Source organism: Sceloporus occidentalis, unplaced genomic scaffold, assembly GCF_023333645.1.
Source record: "Sceloporus occidentalis isolate IW3139 unplaced genomic scaffold, rSceOcc1.0.p SCAF_2, whole genome shotgun sequence".
Classification (NCBI taxonomy): Eukaryota; Metazoa; Chordata; class Lepidosauria; order Squamata; family Phrynosomatidae; genus Sceloporus; species Sceloporus occidentalis.
In genome coordinates, this window is record NW_028316982.1 from 1,863,014 (window position 1) to 1,879,468 (window position 16,455).

The 16,455-nt window shown below is 41.8% G+C and overlaps 1 protein-coding gene across 6 annotated transcripts in view; it reads left to right on the forward strand.

Moving 5' to 3' along the window:
- LOC149317856 (ATP-binding cassette sub-family C member 5) overlaps positions 1-16,455 on the forward strand; it is an 85,801-nt gene that overhangs the window by 36,460 nt on the left and 32,886 nt on the right. For 4 of the 6 annotated variants that reach the window (XR_016279936.1, XM_089508566.1, XM_089508570.1 and 1 more), the window contains exons 6-15: positions 738-971; positions 1,868-2,041; positions 4,115-4,262; positions 5,995-6,143; positions 7,079-7,186; positions 9,208-9,558; positions 11,752-11,823; positions 12,160-12,284; positions 14,872-14,944; positions 16,073-16,276. Coding sequence is in view for 5 of the 6 variants with exons in the window: in XM_089508566.1 (XP_089364692.1) it covers positions 738-971; positions 1,868-2,041; positions 4,115-4,262; positions 5,995-6,143; positions 7,079-7,186; positions 9,208-9,558; positions 11,752-11,823; positions 12,160-12,284; positions 14,872-14,944; positions 16,073-16,276 (1,638 nt within the window). In the remaining variant the exon portion in view is untranslated. Of the gene's footprint in view, positions 1-272; positions 293-737; positions 972-1,867; positions 2,042-4,114; positions 4,263-5,994; positions 6,144-7,078; positions 7,187-9,207; positions 9,559-11,751; positions 11,824-12,159; positions 12,285-14,871; positions 14,945-16,072; positions 16,277-16,455 lie in introns of those variants that run through there. The other 2 variants (XM_089508568.1, XM_089508569.1) reach the window with 2 other exon arrangements.

The following is a 16,455-nucleotide window of genomic DNA, read 5'->3' on the forward strand; positions in this document are numbered from 1 at the left end:
AGACACATGGTGGAAATATGTCGGTTTGGGGCTGTTTTTCTCTTTCTGCAGGTGGTGTTTGAAATATGATTCCAGAGGTAAAACTGTTTTTGTCTTTCAAGGCTGGGGGGAGGCCGGGGGGGCGAGGGTTAGGGGGAAAGGGTTGTGTTTTTCTTGTTTTATCACTGGTGCCGCCTTCTTCTTTTTCTTTTTTTCCTGCTTGTCCTTTTCTTTACTATTAAACTGCTGATGTTTATTTTCAGGAATGTTTTGCAAAATGTCCTTCTCACACTCTTCCCCAGTTCAACTGTAGGTACATTTGTTCCTTTTTATCAAATAAGCACGTTTGAAAAAAGAATTAAAAAGGTCTTAATGTCATGTAAAGGAATATATCTTTTTAATATGTTTCTTTTTTTGCATAAGTACAAGATTATTATAAAGCATATGTTGATGATGGATTGCTTCAGCTAACTATTAAAATTATGTTAAGTTAGACGATATGAAGGAGCATTAGTCCGATAGAAGGAATTGGAGAGTTCCAAATTATTCCTGCCACTTGCTCAATTTGATTTACTTCTTGGTTTCAGCAGGTTGTTCTATAACAATTACAGTTCCTGCTTATCTAAAGACTTCCTATTAGCAGTGCAAATTTCTTACTGGAAATGAAGTAGCTTCTTATTTCTAACTTAACATAAAACAATTGAATGGTTCCTATGGCATGTTGGGGTGTTCATGCAAGTTTGCATTTCTTCCTCTAGGCGTTTGTTGTGAAACACCTCCTTGAATACACACAGCAAATGGAGCCCAACCTACAGTATGGCCTGTTGTTAGTGTTTGGCATCTTAATGACAGAAATAGTGCGCTCCTGGTCCCTGGCTTTAACCTGGGCTTTAAATTACCGCACGGGGGTCAGACTACGTGGAGCTGTCCTTACCATGGCTTTTAAGAAAATACTGAAGCTGAAAAACATCAAGGAGAAATCTATGGGAGAGGTAAACTGAAATCACATCCTTTTATTAACTTAAGGAGAGGTATCTTAGAAGTGAGTTGGTGACCACCATATATGAAAATAGGGACCAGCATTGTTGTCTGCCGTTAGATCAGAACTAGATCCAGTCTCTCCCACTGAGTGTGGGTAGGATTCTTCATGGTCTCTTTCTACTGAAGCCATTTCTAATAAGATACGTAGTTAACATTAAGTATAATGGAGATGTTTAGGACAACTGAAGTGATGGTGGTAAGAATCTAAAAATCTTTGGGGCTTATTCCAGTATGCCTTTGGTCTTTCTTTCATCTTAATGATCAAGGAGCAGGCCCTGCTTTTACCCTTATCAACTTGACCATTCAGTTAAAGGAAGTGGCCAAGTTCATAAGGGGGAAAAACAGGTTTTTACTCTATCACTGGCAAGTGGGGGATCATCAGTGTGGAATTCCCTTTTGGGAGGACTTTGGACCACTACTTTTCTAACTTCTTGGTGGGTTGTTGAGAGTTCGGATCTGAACAGACAGGCCAAAATAAAGGTGCTTTGGGTCACTTTGGAGCCATGTGATTTCAGTATGCTGTGCCAAAGTTGTGCTCCAGTCCTTAGGAATGGAGTGTGGCTTTGGTGCGGCTTCTGGCCTCTTAGGACACATACAGCATTTAAACAGCATACCTCCAAAGTGACCCGAAGCAGGTTTATTTTAGCTATTTTAGTTGGGCCCTTAGTTATCTTTTTTTAAAAATGCTGCCTTTCACTGTTTTTTAAAATTGATTACTGTGTGAATGGTTTTCTTTCAGTTAATATTGTTTTGCATGTTTTTGTGCTGAAAAACAGTCCGTGAATTATATGGCTGGTCTTACTGTGTTATCCTTGATGATCTTTCACTTGCATTATATATATTTCAGCTCATAAATGTATGTTCCAATGATGGACAGAGAATGTTTGAAGCTGCCGCTGTCGGTAGCTTGTTGGCCGGGGGGCCTGTCGTTGCCATCCTTGGCATGGTGTTCAATGTTATTATTCTGGGACCAACAGGCTTCTTGGGGTCAGCTATCTTTATCCTCTTCTACCCAGCAATGGTGAGTAGATAGTTGAAAGCCAACACCACTAACCTTATAGTTAAACTTCAGTGTAGTCAGAAAGTGGGCATATGTGCCTCTATAATGCAGGGACAGAAATTAGTCTCAGATTGCTCATATTTGAAAATATTACATGTTGGTTTGGTCAGCTTTTACTTCTCTTTTGTATCAGCGTGTTAGAACAGTTTTCTGGCTCTTGCTGAGTAAACTCGCAAACTGGTGATGCTCATTGCAAGAGACTCTGTGTTTGTTTCTGTGTGTCTAGACAAAATGTAGATAAGTGATGTATACGATGTATGTTTGCAGTTTCAGTTCAACATGTCATCTGAAATATTACAGTATTTTTCAACCCTCAAATGCAACCACTGCTAGTGCAATCCGAGATTATTACTCCGATTTTAGCTTCTAACTATGAGCCCATACAGACAGGCCAAAATAAATCTGCTTCAGGTCACTTTGGAGGTATGCTGTTTAAATGATGCATCCATCCTAAGAGGCCAGAAGCCACACCAAAGCCATACTCTGGTTCTAAAGACTGGAGTGCAGCTTTGGCGCAGCTTCTGCCCTCTTAGGATGTGTGTGTCATTTAAACAGCATACCTCCAAAGTGACCTGAACCAGCTTATTTTGGCCTGTCTGTACGGGCTCCATGTTTTAATTGACTGCCTGGAACTAAAGGCATTTTTGAATGAAACTTTATGTGAATGTAATGGTGCTTAAAAGAAAATCAATTGAAGACATGACATAGTAGCCTATAAATTTGTATGCAGAAACAACCTTGGCCCGAACAGTTTGATCTTTTTGCTGCTCAGGCAGTAAATGGCCAGGACCTAGCTGCCCAAGGAGAAGCCCCTTTGTCCCCATAGTCATTACATTCACAGTGGGAAGCAGCGGTGATTCTTGTAGCCTTTCCATTCAGCTGGATCTTTGTTTTTATACTCAGCTGCAGAATTAAAAAGAGATTTGGTAATATTACTCTGCCTTGTCTGGTAGGTAGAGTGACTGGGTAGTGCATGGACTTCATGTCTAAAACAGATAGAGAAAAGCATATGGCAGCTTGCTGCTGTTTTTTAATGGCGAATAGATCACACTTGGAACCATAATTTCTTTACCTTGCTCCATTCATTCCTATGGCCCAGGGAGAATTTAAGATGTGAAGAGCATGGCAAATTGGGAATGGGGCAACCTATTCAGTTTATAAATCTCCCTGAGGCTCTTCTCTCCAAACAGCACACATGGGACTCAGGTGTGTGCACAAGAGGGTTCTTTATTGTCACAAGATGAGAAAGTGCTAATTTCTGAGGAGCTAGAATGGCACACAGTCTCAGATTGCGTGCCTTGAGGGAGAAGCAATCCTTTACCAGGAGTTCTACACTTAGTAACTTCACCTTAGTGCTTAATAAAACGCTTTGCTGCTGCAATCGACCTCAAAGTGCCCAGGCCACAACATTTCCCTGATGAAAAACCTCAACAAGTGACTGGACAAAGTGGCAGGCAGACTAGCTTTCACGTACAGCTCTTATGCCTCCACCCTTGTCTCTGGCCATATGGGTATAATATGAATTAATTTTATCTACATGCTTCGTCTGGATAACTTTCTGACATGTTTACAAACTCGGGAAAAAATCTGACTTAAAATAGATGAATTCTTATTTCTTTTTGCCTTTACACACTAGTGCTTTATCACAGCTTCACTATAAACTTGTATTTCTGAATTGCTTTTTTAATGGAGTAGGAGCTCTTTTGTACCAGGGAAGAGACTCCCCCCACTCCACCCAAAAAACATAAAAAGGGGGATAATTTTATAGCAGGCAGTTAGCTGTGCCATTCATTTCTGAGATCTCATTCATTGGCTTAAAACATTGGAAGGTAGAAGTAGGCTAGATTCTCACAAATTGATTGGGCAAAACATTAACCAATTCATTGCAATAAACAACACACAAAAATATAACTTTAAAAAAAAACCTCTAGCACTCTGAATGTCACAATCATATGAAAAATATGACCTAGGGAACTCTAGCCTTAGGTATGAAATAGTCTGTACCAGCATTTGTGATGCCTCTTTTTGTTTCAGATGTTTGCATCCCGCCTCACAGCTTATTTTAGGAGAAAGTGTGTAGCTGTCACTGATGATCGTGTCCAGAAAATGAATGAAGTTCTTAACTACATTAAGTTCATTAAAATGTACGCCTGGGTCAAAGCCTTCTCTCAAAATGTTCAAAGTGAGTGTCAGTTTTCTTTCTCATTGCCCGATACAGGTACTTTCCTATTATCTCTTTGCACAATGTCAGCATTGTTTTTCAGCTCATCCTGAATATAAAATGGGAAATTACCTCACTTTTTAAATCTTAGTGCCCTTGCATGGCTGATGTTAAGGTGAAGGAGCCTGTGCAGTTTTGTGGCTTGGGAGTGCTTATCTTAATGTGACTCACTACAGTATTACTGGTTTTAAACTGTAAAATGAAATCTTATTCTTTGTTCTGATAACATGGGGCGGGGTGTCATCAGTACGCTGATGATACCCAAATTTATTTCTCTATGTCTCGGGCTGCTTCAGTGACCAAGGAGGGCATCTCCCCTCTCAATGACTGCCTGAAGTCGGTAATGGATTGGATGAGGGGAAATAGACTTAAGCTGAATCCAGATAAAACGGAGGTACTCGTGATAGGTAACCCCAATCCGGGTATGGAGATAAGTTCACCAGTTCTAGATGGGGTCACACTTCCCCTGAAAGACTGCATCCGCAGCTTGGGGGTGCTCCTGGATTTGTCGCTTCAGCTGTCTTCTCAGATTGATGCGACAGCCAGGAGTGCCTGTTATCAGCTTCGACTGATGCGCCAGTTGCGCCCCTACCTGGAGCAGCGGGACCTAGAAATGGTTGTACATGCTCTAGTAACCTCTCGCCTTGATTTCTGCAATGCGCTCTACATGGGGCAACCTTTGTGCCACGTCCGGAAGCTCCAATTGATACAAAATATGGCAGTCAGACTGGTCACTGGAAAATCCAAGTTTGACCATATTGCACCTATTTTAAAATCACTACATTGGCTGCCTATTAGCTTCCGGACATAGTACAAGGTGTTGGCTATCACTTATCAAGCCCTACATGGCCTGGGTCCAGTCTACTTGAAGGAACGCCTCCTCCCATACAATCCTCCCATACACTCCGATCCTCTGGGAAGAACCTCTTACAATCTAGAAAGACCAAACTGGCAGTGAAATTCCCGGAGGGCCTTCTCTGTCACCGCCCCAAAAACTTGGAATGACCTCCAGAAGAGATTCGCCAATTATCCTCTCTTGAGGCTTTTAAAAGGGGGACAAAAACCTTTCTCTTCCGGCAGGCCTTCCCCGATTGATAATCTCCAGAACCACTCGAATCCCCCTCCTTTTATTATTTTTCTTATTTGTGATTTGTTTTTAACTTTGATGTATTGTTACGTACTTTTTAACCATGTTTTACTGTTTAATTTTATAGTTGGGAGGGAGGGTTGGGCCGGGGTCTTGTGGGGCTTGTTGTTTTTATTGTTGTATACTGTATTAACTCTGCTGTTACCCGCCTCAATCCTCAAAGCAGAAGAGGCGGGATATAAATAAATATTTATCATTGTTGTTGTTGTTGTTGACATAAATAATATGGATTGCACTATCCATGGCTTCAAAATGCTCCTCACAAAAGCTTTGCCCCCCAAAAACCAAACCTTGATTTTGCCATTTTATACAAGGGACATCATTTTACTAGGCAACTGTGTATAATGGGACACGAGCATCCATGGATTTTGGTATCCATGGGGTTGGGATGGGGGTGTCCTGAACCAAACAAACCCCAGAAGATGTTGTTCTGTAAGTTGTAGTTTCTGGGCTTATCTGTCATACAGTAAATGATGAAGTTGTAATAATTGTGGAGAGTTCCATAAATGTGCTGCTTAGAGTCTCGTGTGTATTCTGTATTTCCAGAAATTAGAGAGGAGGAACGCAAAATCTTGGAACGTGCTGGATACTTCCAGAGCATCACTGTAGGAGTGGCACCAATAGTGGTGGTTATCGCCAGCGTGGTTACATTCTCTGTCCATATGATCCTTGGCTATGACCTCACAGCAGCCCAGGTAACTCTTAATGGAGACAGGTTGTATTGATTTCCGATAATGGGAAAAGAAAGCCTGTAGTTTTTCTAAAATGGTCCAGCATACACCTGCACATTATTTTCCTCTGCCATGACAAGAGCTGGGGGGGGGGTCTAGTTAATGGCTGGAAGTCTATAACATAGATTTGAAAGCTGATAATGAACTCTGCATGAGCTGAATCTTCTGTGATAAACAGTGACAGACGTGGTGGTGGTCTTTTATTTCACAGATTCTGATAGGTATTGAGAAAAGCAATTGTCTTCCTGCCTTTGCAGAGGCCACACAGTAGGCTGTTGCTTGTCATTTTCATTTTCTGAGCTGTATCCAGATCATAATGTCTATTGCACTTCAAAATAAAGGGTATATATTTTTGCCTTAAGGAATTTTCTCGCTGCAGTATAATGTTTGAAGGCAAGAAGTAATGACGACTCAAATTTTGCTAGTGAAAAATCTAATTCAGTAACTTCTTGAATCTCCAGTTTTCAATCCCTGCTGTTTGATTCTTATGTTGAAAGGGAATAAGCCGACTTTTCTTAAAAACACTGTGGCATGCATGTGTTCTGAAAATCTTAATGGTCCATTTAAAACTGATCCCAAATTATTGTAAGGTTGGAGTGAATGCAACTATGATTTCTCTCCTTTATTATTATTTTTCACGGAGCAGCAAAATTGTAAAGGTGAGCAGCAACAAAAGGACCTAGGTACTTGCTCCTGGATCTGCCCTCCTGCCGCTGCCCAAGCTAGAACCTTCTGGAACAAAAACGTTTCACTCTTCTCTTCTTGCTGCTCCACATGTAGTCCCCAGGATCTGACCAGAAAGAAAATTTTTGCTTTTACGTCCTAATTGGTTTTTAATTCTTCTATATATTCGAAGCTAATGTATATGTTGCAGTCAAACATCTTTCACTGTGTTTCAGGCTTTTACAGTGGTTACTGTGTTCAATTCAATGACTTTTGCTCTGAAAGTCACACCTTTTTCTGTGAAGTCTCTGTCTGAAGCATCTGTGGCAGTTGATAGATTTAAGGTGAGTAAATTATCTTACTATGGTTTATTATTGTGGGTTGGAGCCTTTGACAGTAGGGTAGTTTCTGAGATAGGTATTTGCTAAGTCTCCCGCTACTTTCTAAGCTCATTTCATAGAATCATAGAATCATAGAGTTGGAAGAGACCGCAAGGGCCATCCAGTCCAACCCCATTCTGCCATGCAGGAAATCCAAATCAAAGCATCCCCAACAGATGGCCATCCAGCCTCTGGTTAAAGACCTCCAAGGAAGGAGACTCCACTACACTCTGAGGTATTTCATAGCAAGACCAGTGCAGTCTAGACCGGTTACCTTGAACTTTGCAAACTTAGCCATTGGGGTATAATATAGTGTTACCCACCTTAAGTACAGTAGAATTATCTTCCAAGATTTTAGAGTACTTGAGCATAAACCTGCAGAGCTTGAAAATTGGATAGTGTATGACACATACATGTGCAGTTCTCTTGTTGCCAGACTAAAACAGATACATGGCCCTTCCAGTTTTCTAAGAACATATATTAGCTTGCCTGCTCCCTGGGAGTTGCAGAAGATTCTGGGTAATGCTCATTTCTGGGTAATGTTCATTTTCCCATGTAAGTTGAGAGTGCTTTTTAGATCACAGCCAGGAAAGCAGCTGTATACTGATGTTCCCTTTCTATTTTTTTCTCTGGGCTTCCGGGTATTTGTGTCCTATTTCTTATAATTCCTGGACTAGCTAATGCCTAGCTGTTTTTTCCCTTTGGGAAATATGTTAGTATCAGAATAACCCATTCAAAACTGCTTGAGGGTGAAAGAAAATCGATCTGTATTTTAAAGAATAAACAGACATGATTTAAAGCCTCTGCCACTTGAGCATGCAGAGGTTCTGCAGACAAACCATTTATTTAGGCCATTTGAGCTCATAGAATCCTAGAGTTGGAAGAGACCGCAAGGGCCATCCAGTCCAACCCCCTTCTGCCATACAGGAACTCTCAGTCAAAGCATCCCCATTGACAGATGGCCATCCAGCCTCTGTGTAAACACCTCCAAAGAAGGAGACTCCACCACAGTGTGTTCCACTGTTAAACAGCCCTTATTGTCAGAAAGTTCCTCCTAATGTTGAGGTGGAATCCCTTTTCCTGGAGCTTGCATCCATTGCTCCGGGTCCTAGTCTCTGGAGCAGCAGCAAACAAGTTAGCGCCCTCCTCAATATGACAAACCATTTAGGAGAGCAGAGGAGTCTTTTTAAAATGTTTAAGGCATTAAAAGAAAAAGATAGGTAATTCTGGGAGACCCAATGGTATTATCTCATGAGTAAGGGCTTGTCGCTCGCTCATTTGAGCAGAATTTCAGTGCACTTCCCCTAATGGTTTCTTTTGTTGGGAGTCAATAAGGAAGGAGCTTCTTTGTATTGTTTTAACCTAAAAAATGGCAACTATTCTGTCTTTAGTTTCTCTTTGCAAACTGTTTTACAGACATTGCAGTACCTTCTTAAAATGTTTTTAAATAGATGGATGTGGTGGAAAACATGATATAGAGCCTCTGTGTTTTAGACAGGGCTGTCCTGACTCCAGTCTTGATGTCAAAATTGTCAGATTCCTAGGCAACTAGACTTAGCCTTTTTTTTAATCAATGAGTTGCTAAGAAGTAATTCCATCCTTCTGAGCCCTGCAATATTTCTGATGAGCAGATTTTTCCTCTGCTTCCTCACCTTGCCTAATATCACCCTCCAGACACTGCAGTGCAAGGCAGGTGAGGTAAACAGGAATAGCAGTAACCATATTTTATGTGCAAGCCAGTGTCCAGTGTCTATACAGTAGCTCTGCAGCAGTCTCTCTGTCTGAGAACCACCACATTCATGGCTAACCAGGCCCTTGGATGGACCTGGAGTTAGTTTTCACTAATGAGCTACGTTTTGCTCTTCAGCTTCCTCCCACTATATAGCCTGATGTGTTTTGCTGCGTGCGTGTGCCGTAGGCTTGTGTCCCCCCCTCAGTCTTGACCTGGTGTCTCATCTTTGCACCTCTCTCACAACTCCTATCAGAGTTTGTTTCTAATGGAAGAGGTTCATATGGTAAAGAAAAAACCAGCCAATCCTCACACAGCCATAGAGGTGAAAAATGCCACCTTGGCATGGGAATCCTCCCATGCTAGTGTCCAGAGCTCACCCAAGATGACCCCTAAAATGAAAAAAGACAAGGCGGCCAAGAGCAAGAAAGAGATGATGAAGCAGCGGCAGCATGAGGGACAGCAGGCGGTGCTCGCCGAGCAGAAGGGCCACCTCTTAGTGGACAGCGATGACCCCCCAAGTCCTGAAGAAGAGAACAAACAGGTCCAGCTACCAGGTGTCCGCCTTCAGAGGGCTCTGTACAATGTTGACCTTGAAATCGAGAAGGTAAGGAGATACATCACTCTCCTTTTGCTTAGATCGATCCTAGAAAGACAGGATATTGTGTCTTGCCTTGAAGTTGTATGGAATAACTGAAGATTAGGGTTATTGTTGTTGTTCAGTCATTTACTGTATACAGTTGGCTCTCCACAATTGCAGCTTTGACTTTTGTGTATTTGATTATTGGCGGTTTTCATAAATACATTCACTGTAGGAATCTTTAGGTCCTCCAGGGCAACTTTGTCAGAAGGTGACCATAGAGTTGTGCTGGGGAACCTAGAAGTTCCTAGAGAAAACACTTCTCTAGGCATTTGTAGGTCCTCCAGCATGATTCTATGATAAATTTTTGGCAGATGTTGACCACAGAGTTGCCCTGGAGAACCTGGAGATTCCTAGAGAGGTGTTCTCTCAGGTAAAAAGAATAGTGTTTTTTTATTTGTGGTTTTTCCACATTCACAGGGGTCCTTCATTCCAATCCTAGCAAATGTGGAGGGACCACATGGATAAGTCTAGAAATTTTAGTCAAAGAATTGATCCAAAAAACCTGGATTGACTTATCCACAGGTCAATATAAGTACTGTGCTTTAACTTTGATCAAAAAAAGGAACCATCAGGTGAGAGATTAATCCCTCTACCTAAAAGAAACACCAACCCCCTTTACTCTCTCATCCATCTAGCCTTTAGGGTGAGCACAAACAGTTATGCCTGCCAGAGTTTTGTAAGTATTTTGGCATTGTTTTCTGTGCTTCATCCTTTACATCTTTTATCATATGCCCCTCCATTTTCCACTCAACTTATCCGTGGGTCCTATCAAACTCCATAACTTTGGCCTGAGGTGAACTTTAGTTGAGTATATAAAGTGCAGCCTGCCTATTCCCTAATAATGGGACTCAAGGCATCTTATAATGAGGGTTGTTTTTAACTTTGGCCAAGAGATGCAAAGAAGCATGCAGTGGACACATGGCAGCCTTCCAGGAAGCATTGATGTGTCTTGCAAGAGACACTGGTGTATTTTATGTAGAAGTAAGAGAAGTGCCTCCTTTTTAATAGTGCTGGCTGCGCTCCTAGGCACACTTCTTTGAGGGTACATTTGATCTAGTTCAGTCACATTTGCTTCATAATTAAGAACACATAGATTTCCACCGTTAATCTGGAACCACTTTCCTTTTTTTAGAACCTGATATTTTGCAATTCAAGTGTAGACGGCTTTGACAGCGGGTTGCTTGAGTCTAATGTAGCTAGCCTGAACCTACAAGTATTTAACACTGAGGGCTAGTTCTAAACATAGGTAGTATGACTTCTCCATACCTCCCAGCTGATATAGTCTAATAGTTCTCGTTTCTACTCAGGGTTGTCTGGGTTAAATCAGGTTGGTTTAAACCAAATTACTTTGGGAAAAATACTCTTTTAAAAAAAAGATTATTCATATAGAGAGAGAGCCAGTGCGACGTAGTGGTTTTGGTGTTGGACTATGACTGTGGAGACCAGGGTTTGATTCCCCATTCAGCCATGAAACCCACTGGGTGACCTTGAGCGAGTCACACTCTCTCAGCCTCAGAGGAAGGCAATGGCAAACCCGCTCTGAATAAATCTTCCCAAGAAAAACCCATGGTAGGTTTGCCTTAAGGTTGCCATAAATCATAAACGGCTTGAAGGCACACAACAACAGGACCTTAGGCAAGTCACACTCTCTCAGCCTCCTCAGCGGATGGCCATGGCAAACCCTCCTGAAGAAATTTACACTCTCTCAGCCGCAGGGGAAGGTAAGGGCAAACCACCTCTGAACAAATCTTGAAGATGCCATTCAGAAACAGATCCTTCGATTAACATAAGTTCAACCAAAGCAACTTACTTTAAAAGAGCACTTCTTAAAAGAGCAATTATTTACTTAAGCTAAGTGGCCATAACTACTGAACTGCATTTTGCTACTTAATTTTTGTGATTTAGTCCTTTATTGGTGTAGTCTTATACATTAATGCAAAAGAAACAAGTAAACAAAACCAACTGGTTTAAGTGATGATGATGATGATGATGATGATGATGATGATGATGATGATGATGGGGTTTTTGAAAACCTTTTTTCAGTCTTGTTTCTGCTTCATTTGCACATGTCAGTTATTACACACTTAAACTATTCTTTCCCAGTATGAAGGATGAATTTCTTGTATGACAATTATTTCTTTCTCTTGTCTCATCTAGGGGAAACTTGTTGGCATTTGTGGCAGCGTGGGGAGCGGGAAAACTTCTCTTATTTCTGCCATTTTAGGACAGGTAAGCATTTGGCTTCTTCTTTCGGCTGCCAGGTCTTCCTGCGTGTTCTTCTTTTGCAAGGCAAACAGGAACCCTTAAGCTTCCATCCTTGCTGCCAGCAGCTGCATCTTGTTTCATGGGCCTTTAGCCCACATGATAAATAATTGATCTGACCTCAGACTCAGATCATGAAATGCAGTGAAGGAAGGCATACTTAAAATCGTAAACTGTCTTAAATTGAAGTGCATGCTGACCTCAAAGAGTTCAGTTGTTTTGCATGCCAGAATGGTGGACAGGGAGGGAGGACCTTTTCTCACACAAACAAGGAGTGGACTCACTGTTAGGTTTTTGTTCCAGATGACTCTGTTGGAAGGCAGCATTTCTGTGGATGGAACATTTGCGTATGTGGCTCAACAAGCCTGGATTCTCAATGCTACGCTTAGAGACAATATCCTATTTGGAAAGGAGTTTGAGGAAGAAAGGTTTGTAGCCTGTAGTTATGTGCTTACCTGTGGCTAGTATTCACCTTCGTATTCCACTTGATTCTACTTGAACTTTTGTACTGCGGGAGTATAGGGGAGGTGCAATTGCAGCAGATCTGGGTGGCAATTTTCTGTTTCTTAGGAGGCCACATGGATTGCCAAAAACCACAGCCTGCCCCCCCCGCCCATCAAAAAGATAGTGATCAGAAGTCCACCTCAAATTTGGAAAAAGATCATATGCTACTTCTAAACGGTGCAGTAAAACCCTGCAGCCTACTTAAAAAAATAGAATTGCTGTTACTGGAGGCTTTGAGGATAATAAATGTGCACCTTTCTGGCCATAAAAAGTCATCTGGGAATCCGGAGAGATAAAGGGCCATAAAAACAGCCTTCATGGGTCCCCAAGGCTGAACTTTGCCCATCTCCATTGTACTGCCACTATGTGTTTACATAGCAGTTTAAATCATGAATCATTACCTGGATTTCCTGCCTAAGGTGGCCTCCATGGATTTCTTCCTTTGACATAACCTTTCCTCTGATATTTCTCAGGCTGCTTGAAAAGCACCGGTGAGGCAGTTTGCATGTAACTATAAACTAGAATTCAGGGTCCATACAGACAGGCCAAAATAAAGCTGCTTCAGGTCACTTTGGAGGTATGCTGTTTAAATTATGCATGTGTCCTAAGAGGTCAGAAGCAGTGCCAAAGCTGCACTTCAGTCCTGCGGACTGGAGCACAGCTTTAGCACAGCTTCTGGCCTCTTAAGATGCATGTATCATTTAAACAACATACCTCCAAAGTGACCCGAAGCAGCTTTATTTTGGCCTGTCTGTTCGGGCCCTAAGTATTACATAACACACACTTCTGTGAACCCAGGCAGAATTTCCGGCTCATATACTTTACCTCCTCTTCTTTCCATGTGGCTGGAATGTGTTCTGAACCAGAATTTAGTTTCATTGTCTTTGGTTCCTGAATTGTTACTAAGGACAATTTTAATGTTGTTTTAAATGAATTATAGTTATTTGCTTCGAAGACGGCATTTATATACGCTACCGTAATGATGGTAGCCTGTTTAATAAGCCGCCTGAGGCTTAAGACTCTAAACTAGTCCGTGAGCTGCTTTTTGCTGACGATGCTGCCCTCGTTGCCCATATGGAAGCAACTCTGCAGCGCCTCACAGCTTGTTTTGCAACAGCTGCAGAGCTCTTTGGGCTGGAAGTCAGTCTGAAGAAAACGGAAGTTCTCTACCAGCCGGCACCTCAGGAAGAACACTACCATCCCCACATCACTGTAGGCACACCTGTGCTTAAGTCCGTCCAGCAGTTCACCTACCTGGGAAGCATCATCTCCTCAGACGCCAAGATTGATAAAGAGATCGATCACAGACTGGCAAAGGCATACAGTGCATTCGGAAGGCTTCACAAAAGAGTCTGGAGTAACAAACACTTGAGGCGAAGCACAAAAATCAGTGTGTATAGAGCCATTGTACTGTCTATTCTCCTCTATGGGTCTGAAACATGGGTCACCTATCGCCAACACCTACAACTCCTTGAACGCTTTCATCAGCACTGTTTATGCACAATTCTAAATATACACTGGACTGACTATGTGACAAATGTTGCTGTCCTCGAGCAAGCAGGGATCACCAGCATTGAGGCCATGCTATTGAGGACGCAGCTGCGCTGGACAGGACACGTTTCTAGGATGAAGGACCATTGCCTCCCCAAAATAGTATTTTACGGTGAACTCACCACAGGTCAGCGTAAGAGGGGCGCCCCAAAGAAGAGATACAAGGACTCCTTGAAACGACATCTCAGGCTTGGCCAGATAGATCACCAACAATGATCCTCCCTGGCCTCGCATCGGGAGGTATGGAGACGCACCATCCATGACGCTGCAGCCTTCTTCAAAAGCTCACGCCGAACGAGCCTCAAAGAGAAACGACAACGCAGAAAGAACCGCAACCTGGAAACATCACCCAAGGAGACTTTCTGCTGTGCTTTCTGCAACCGGACCTGTTTATCCCGAATTGGCCTTTTTAGTCACCAACGCGCTTGTACAAAGCGCGGGATCATGAGTCCTTCCTGAATATTCATTCGCGAAGCAAAGCCAGAGAGAGATAGTTATTCGCTAAATCAGCCAAATGTTTTAAACCATAGTTGGTTAGTTTGTATATTAAAAAAAAAAACAAGCTCGAAATCTAGGTAAAAGCAACTAAATGCAGTAAAAGTCATCTTCCAGGCCGCACAGGAAGAAGGTAGAGTGGAAATACACGAACCCAAGACTCTGCTCAGGCTTGGGAGAGATTCACACTTTTAATACTAAATCCTGGAGTAGTGTATGATCCAGCTCAATATCTGTAGAATTGCAAATGCAGCTGTACTTGCAAGATCATTTCAGCTAATACTCTTTGATGCCCTCTTGCTTTTCTTGTCTGGTCTCTGTTATGTGAAAACTTCAGATAAATTGCTGCAAGGGATCTAGTGTGGTCACAGTCTCATCTGGGACCGAACATCATTCACTGAAAGGGCATAATAGTTATTTTGATTCTATTTTATATATTAATGTTGCTGAAATTTTCACCCTCAGATACAACACTGTGCTGAATGACTGCTGTCTCAGACCTGATCTGGCTATCCTACCGAACGGGGACATGACAGAGGTAGGGATCTTGTTTGACAGTATTGATCCAGCGTTCTAGAAAGACTTGATGGCAGACAGAAGGACCTGGCTATGCTTATGAATTAACAAAGAGCTCCTCTTGCATTTTGCCAATTTCACTAAATCTCAGTGTTGCCTCATGTCTACAATATTGAAGTTGTTCTTCTTGTGGCATTTGTATATTTTATTAAGGGTAGCATAGTAATTACAAAAATATGATCAGATTACATGTGCATTTAAGTATATGTTGCAAATATAAAACTTTTAACACCCACAACAGTTTTAGTTTGTGATTATGCATTTGTCTGCCCCAATATGTAGGCAGATAGGGTGAATGGTGAATTTGATAAGATATTTCTTTTGAAATAGCTCTAATTCTGTGTACTAGTTTGTTGGCCAAATCATGTTGCTTTCCTCTTTTTAACTTCAGTAACTGCTTTTAAATGTATGGCTGCTCATGCCATTTTAATATTTAATACAGTTTTAGTTAACTGTAAGGTACCTTGGGTCCTGTGTGAAGAGAAGGGTATCAAATATATTAAATAATAAATAAATTAATATAATCATTTTTTAAAATGTTATCTTTTAAAGTGCCTTGAAAAACCCTCAGCTCAGAAGGCTGTATAACATTACAACTGAATTATTTCCAAGGATGAATGAGACCAATCTGCATTATGCTTAAACTACTGGGTTTAAATATGGAGATTCTAGTTCATATGCTCAGTCATAATGTTTACTACGTCTGCCTCTGCACTGCAGAAATACCCCTGGGTGACAGTATTTTAACTACTGTGGCTCACTGCTATGGAATTCTGGGAGTTGTAGTTTTGTGAGACATTTAACCTTCCTTGCCCCAAGAAAGTGTAATTCCCTGGATTCCTGTGCACTGAGCCATGGCAGTTAAAGTGGTGTCAAACTGAATTATTTCTGCAATGCAGATGCTGTCTTGAGTGATTTTAATCTAGGCCAAGAAAAACTGACCTGTTGATCTCACTGGGTTAGGGATGCGGTTTGAAAAAGCATTGAGAATTTTGGTGGAATGGCAAGATACATGTGGAAGAAATCAGTCCCTCTGTCTTGCCTTAAATGATATCAAAAGAAGCATTTTAACAAAGCATATTTAACCTAGATTGGTGAGCGAGGTGCAAACCTGAGCGGGGGGCAGCGCCAGAGGATCAGCCTTGCTCGAGCCCTGTACAGCGACAAGAGCATTTACATCCTCGACGACCCCCTCAGTGCCTTGGATGCCCATGTTGGGAACCACATCTTCAACAGCGCAATACGGAAACATCTGAAGTCGAAAACGGTTCTCTTTATCACACACCAGCTACAGGTACACTAATGGTCTCCCTCCAACCTTTTGCATACGTTTCATGGAGTTCGGGTGACAATAGCTACTGGTTTAAAGTAGCTATTAATTTGTATAGGTGAAATTGCCTTTTTCATTACAAAGAGGAGTGGAGGTGGGTTGGGATAAGTGGTGCCTTTATATAAGAGTGTCCAGCGTGATGT